Source organism: Mesitornis unicolor, unplaced genomic scaffold (assembly GCF_000695765.1).
Source record: "Mesitornis unicolor isolate BGI_N332 unplaced genomic scaffold, ASM69576v1 scaffold586, whole genome shotgun sequence".
Classification (NCBI taxonomy): Eukaryota; Metazoa; Chordata; class Aves; order Mesitornithiformes; family Mesitornithidae; genus Mesitornis; species Mesitornis unicolor.
Window position 1 is genome coordinate 81,070 of NW_010190005.1, and position 5,704 is coordinate 86,773.

Here is a 5,704-nt window from a genome sequence, read left to right on the forward strand (position 1 = left end):
CGGGCGTCGCCCAGCGCCGCAGGGCTGGTAGGTGCACCACGGCGCGGGGTTGGGTGCTAGAGCTGCTGCGGGCATCGGGTACTTCCGGATCCGGCAAGGTACGAGCAGCCAGAACATTTCTAGCTCTAGGCAGGCTGCTTAAGGGCCTGTGAAAGCATATTGACCGGGGCCTCTGGCTTTCTACAGCCCGCTCCTGTGGGAGGCTGCGTTGCTTGAGTCCTTCCTGGCTGGTTTTGTCGGTTTCTCTTCACATAAGTATGGCTTGGCAGAGAGAGTGGGCCTCCAGTGCTGCAAACCTGATTCTTGCCTCATCTGTAATGATGAATAAGTATCACAATGACCCTGACCCCTGAAAAGGCTCTTAACATGTGTTTAGTTATCAGCTTTACATTGTTTTTTGAAAAGCTTAGAGCACTTTTCTTGCTAGTTTATTGCATTCTTTATTTACAGACAGCTGAATACTAACCAAAAATCATTCAGAATGATGGATATGTGATCATCAAATTGGGACAGTCAGGCCTTTAGAGTGAGGGAATGTAGAATGCCAGACTCGGGATCCCCACTGCTAAGCTTAGCTTAAGGACTCAGCTTTAAGTGTTTATAAAACTGTGTTGTTTCAATTTTGAGGTAGTCCAGGTAGTAGTGGAAAGAGAGGTGAACTCAAATCTTCAGTCTGCTTTTAATGGTATTCATATTAGTGTATGACTCCATGGTTGGGTAAAAGGAAACTTAAAAAGAGGCTGTCATAAAAAATACTATGTTGTCAAGTGTTGCTATCAACCATGATGCTTTTTATAAAAAAAAAAGTGCTGATAGGCTCTTCTGGCTCTTAAAACTTACATTCTGTTTTGGATATCTCAAAATATTTCCTTAATGAACTATCAGGTACCGTTGCAGTAATTACTTCTGATGGAAGAATGATTGTGGTGAGATTTGTATTTTTTATCACTTTAGTTTCCCCCAAACTTCCCATCATGGCAATAACAAAACTGCACTAGGATATTATCACTTACATGTCAACATCTTTACAAACTTCTTTAAAAAAAGTTTTGTGGCCACTGTTTATATGTTATGATTTAAGCACTTACTGATCTTGCATGTCAGCTTTGTCCATTGATAAACTTGTGCATACAGATACTGACTTTCTGTCAAATAGCATTTTCTATACGAATGCACAAGAAAATGCATTTATTTTTCTATCCATTAATTTGGTTTCCATCTAAAATATCCTATTTGTTAAGTAAGGTCTTCAGCTTTCATGCTAAATGTATTTCTTCATACGGTTATAGAAAATAATTGCTGAGGAATTACTGTGGGATTCTCTTTAAGCCTGAAAAGCAGAGGATTGGCAAACTATTGTAGCTTAGACTATAATGTTTTGGTTTTATTGCTGCTTTTTTTTTTTTCTTATATTCCTTCTCCCTCCCATCTTTTCTTTTGTGTTTTGAGTTTAACTTAATTGTGTAACTGTATGACAGTTGTATCTTTCTGCCTGTACTTAGCTTTGTGCATCCTACGGAAAGAGAAAACTTTTTAGCAGAAAAATGGTAGCTTCACTGAATCTTCTATCTGGACTCAGTCTGATGAACTTTGTGTTGTGGTACAAGATACTTTCTACCAGAAAGATTTTAATGGAATGGGTATATGTGAATCACTCTCACATGGCTAGATTATATAAATGGATATTACCACTGTTTGAATGGTGGTATTTTTACATGAATTTAAATTCTTAATTACTGATGATAAGTTAGACAAATCAGTTATGTTATCATTTTTCCAAACACCTATTGAAGTGGCAAATAAGTTCTTCCTTTTGTATGTTTTTAAGTAATTTTGTGAAACTAAGCTAATCTCCTTCCACCACTTAAAATTGTGGTGAAGAATCTTTTCAAATTTATTGACCACAAGAATCTCACTCTTCAGTTTATTTATTTAATTAACTATTTGATTTCTGGAAGACTAAAATAGGGTAAAAATAGTAAAATTAGTTGTCTAGAGGGCTGTCATTGGTAACAGAGGAACTTCTTCTAATGCTAAAGATTACTGTTGATTTTAGCATGAACACTCAGTAGTAAATATAGATACTTTTCTTAATTATTGCTTTTAAAGTTTCATTTACCAGCTGTTTGTGTTTTAGCCTAGCAATAAAACCTAATTGAAGCATCTGTTCTCTAGTACTTTAGTACTGCCACCTTGTTTGAGAGATCCTTGAGAGAAAAGATGATCAATTTAAAAGGTAATTGGAGTGCCTTTTTTTTTTTCAGGGAACCCTCAAAGGTTTTGATCAGACCATTAACTTGATTTTGGATGAAAGCCATGAACGAGTGTTCAGTTCTTCACAAGGAGTTGAGCAGGTAGTGCTGGGATTATACATTGTAAGAGGTGATAATGTGTAAGTATAGTATATTCTTGTTTAAACCAATTAATAAAAGTTTAGTGTCTGTCTTCATATGCGCGTGTGTATATATGTATTATGTATCTGTATACATCTCGATGGCCCCAGACATCTTGCATCTTTGTATCTGTGAGTAGCAATGATAGTACTGTCAAAGCTGAGGCATATTAAATAACAAATATCTGTGCTTCTGTTACAGAATTAATTGCATTGTCATTTTAAGATATTGGTAGTCTAGATTTACCAAACTGTAAATTAACTAGTTCAGGTACTGGTAGCAATCTCGGAAAGGTCAATATAAAGCTCAGCATTTTCCTTTCTTGAGTCCAGGAACTGCATAGATTTTATTCTACTTTGTGAAAGGCAGGATCCATTGATGGAGGAAGAGCTAGAAGAATGAACAAGGGATGAGATAAAATTTGTGTGCAAAAAGTCACGTATACAAAGTTGACTTTTAGTGAGACTTTTTTTAAATGAGGTGGTCACAGAGAACACTTTATAGTCTGGAAAATGCATGAAGGTTCTGGCCTGACAGTGTAATAGCTGTTTGAGCTGATGTAGTGACAAGTGGAATGTATGATTTGATAATTGATGTAAAATGCCCTGACAGAATGAGAGTAAAAGCTTATTAAATGCAGAGGAGAGTAGCTGATGTGCCAAACAGATGGGAGGGCTATGAGAGAAGTGGAAAGGCCTGGTAAGTGGGCCTGCTAGGCAGATGACTTTTGCAGCAGCTTTCTGAAACTGATAGCAAAAAATGAGATTATTTTTTATCACAACTGAATAAAAGAGCATGTCACAGTGACTAACATTGGAGCCTGCACAGGAATTTTAACCTTCTAATTTTAATGGTTATTTCTGTACAAAGAAATGTCAAGACTTAGATTTATATGTAGATGTGTGTATCTAATGTTAATTGAGAAACCAGATCATTTCGGAAGGCTTTCAACACTTTTGACTTAAGCTTTGAAGTAAAACTAAATAAATTGTCAAATGTAGGGCTACTCTAATCAGGCTACACAAACAGTAAGTTTTCATTCAAATATTCCAAATATGTATAAAAAGCCAAATAATTGTTTAGTAGTTGATTTTTTTACCTTACCAGGCTGCCACATTATTCAAATATACTCTCAAAGCATTCTTTCATAGAAATTATTCTCTTTTTGTGTAACCTTAAACTTGGAAACATATTCATTGGGAGAGAGTAATTCTGTAAGTAAAGGTTGTTGGAAGGAAAATGATAATTTCTGTTTTAGAAGTGTGCAGTGGACTGGGAAAACAAACAAACAAAAAGATTGTGAAGAAAAGCTGGTGAAAAACCCAAAACTCCTAAATGCATGTGTTTGTTTTGCTGCATGAGAAGCAGAAAGCCTATAAAAGAGACATCAGAAGTGGCAGTTACTGTTTGGTTTTTTCACATCTAGGAGAATGAGATCTCTGATAAAAACAGCTGTATTTCTTCATGTGAACTGAAGAGGAACTTATGCTTTGTTATCATAGTTTTTAATCTAAGAAAGAATATTATTGGTTATTAGGAAGAAAATTAAACCAGCAGACATTGTCATGTCATTGTGTAAACACCTGGTATGCCACTGACTTTAATGCATGAAGAGTGCAAGTGAGAATAACTAGAGGTATGAAATGTTTTCTGTCAAGAAAAGGCTGAACAGACAAGAGCTCTTCAGTTTGAAAAAAGCACAGCTATAGTGATTACTGGTTGCTGTGAAATCAAGAGTAGTAGGAGGAGATGGGAAAATAATTGCTTTATTTAAATTCCTCAAGTGCTTTCTGTTACTGAATATGGAAGATAATCTGACAAGTTATGTATAAAGACATCTCACTGCACACTGTAAAACTAATTGTGGAACTCACTGCTGCAGGATGTAGCAAAGACCAAAAATGGCAATTTATTCAGCAAGCTATTGGATGGATTAATATAACTTAGTTTCTAATGGCTGTTAATTCATTTTTTGGATACAGCCACTAGCTCATAAGACTGAAGTGGTGACTAGAAGGGTATACCAGAAGACTTAGACTCTTTGTTCTTAGGTTTCCTCTGGGTTAGCTCCCATCCTGAGCTAGTATGATTTTTATTGCCTTAACCTTCTTTTCTCTTCAAAGCAGTTTTACTGAGTCAACTATTGTTTTAGTCCAGGTAAGTCTTAACATAGCATAGGTGAAATATTATATATTCTCCCTTGGATAAATGAATAATGTTTTACTAGGCTGTGTTGAAGGAAGTTGTCTTGCTTATCTGATGCTGTATGCATTTACGAAATTGCTACAGTTAAACATTGCTCTTGAAAAGCTGTATTCTCATTAAAAGGTTTCCAGTTCTTGTTTCAGAAGGTAACCTGCTGCCTAAAACAGACTGATAGTAGTTAGTTCTTACAACCTATATCTTAAAACGAAACAAATAAAAAACTTCCTTTAAACTCTTATAGCCATCAGAATTTGAAGTTCAAAGGATAGAACTCTACAATTTTTAATTTTTTTTACGGTAGGTCTTCACTAGCAAGTTAATTTTGTGGCTTTCCAGATTTGCACCAAGGGATTACAGCAAATGATAACCTGTTTTTTATTGCAGTGCTGTCATTGGTGAAATTGATGAAGAGACAGATTCAGCTCTTGACTTGGGGAATATTCGAGCAGAACCTTTAAACTCAGTTGTGCATTGAGAGATGAAAGTGCACAAGGACTTTGTAAATCTTTGGTTGTACAGACCTATTTAACAGTGTGGATGATTTTTACAAATTGTGTTTAAATTGTTTAGTCACCAGTTTTTTATTATGGATATGTTGTAGTTTGGCATGTAAATTAAAGTTTCTACGTTTTACTAAAGATGCTTTCATTGAATTTCCTTTGAGATTTCATGCTACATAGTTTCACTGTAAGATGCATACTGGGAAATGCAAGCAATATCGGTGATAGTCCTGATATTGTGTGTAAATACCTTGTTCTTAAAATAAGCTTGCATTGTTAAAGGTAAATTGGGTCTCTCTGTGTTAACTCAGGATTATTTGGAGATAGATTGTGTAACAATCAGTTTAACCATTTCTAAAAGTAGTTCTGCTGTGAGTAGAAAATGGTTTTGTGATTTATTTTTTGTGTGGTGCAGAAAGCAATGTTAAAAGCTTTCACACTCGCATTAATGACTTATGCATGTAATAAGGGTTTTTTGTTGTTTATTTAACGTTGTTCTCTAGTCCCCAAGACTATACTGGAGGTGCAGGAGTTCTTAATGCCTTAATGCTTGCAGACAAATTAAATTGGAGAAAGGCTTCTGAGCAGGAACACAAGAGCATAAAC

General features: G+C 35.5%; 1 protein-coding gene across 1 annotated transcript; it reads left to right on the forward strand.

Annotated features, from left to right (window-relative positions):
- The first annotated feature begins 846 nt into the window (after positions 1–846).
- LSM8 (LSM8 homolog, U6 small nuclear RNA associated (S. cerevisiae)) lies at positions 847–5,236 on the forward strand. Its single transcript, XM_010186226.1, has 3 exons — positions 847–926; positions 2,265–2,392; positions 4,983–5,236. The coding sequence occupies exons 1-3, from the start codon at positions 918–920 to the stop codon at positions 5,071–5,073; spliced, it is 228 nt and encodes a 75-aa protein (XP_010184528.1). The 5' UTR covers positions 847–917; the 3' UTR covers positions 5,074–5,236.
- Positions 5,237–5,704: the final 468 nt, after the last annotated feature.

Excerpts from the sequence above, each read along its gene's own strand:
- LSM8 (XM_010186226.1), top strand. Across the intron at positions 2,393-4,982 it reads ATTGTAAGAGGTGATAATGT|TGCTGTCATTGGTGAAATTG; the intron begins GTAAGTATAGTA and ends TTTTTATTGCAG.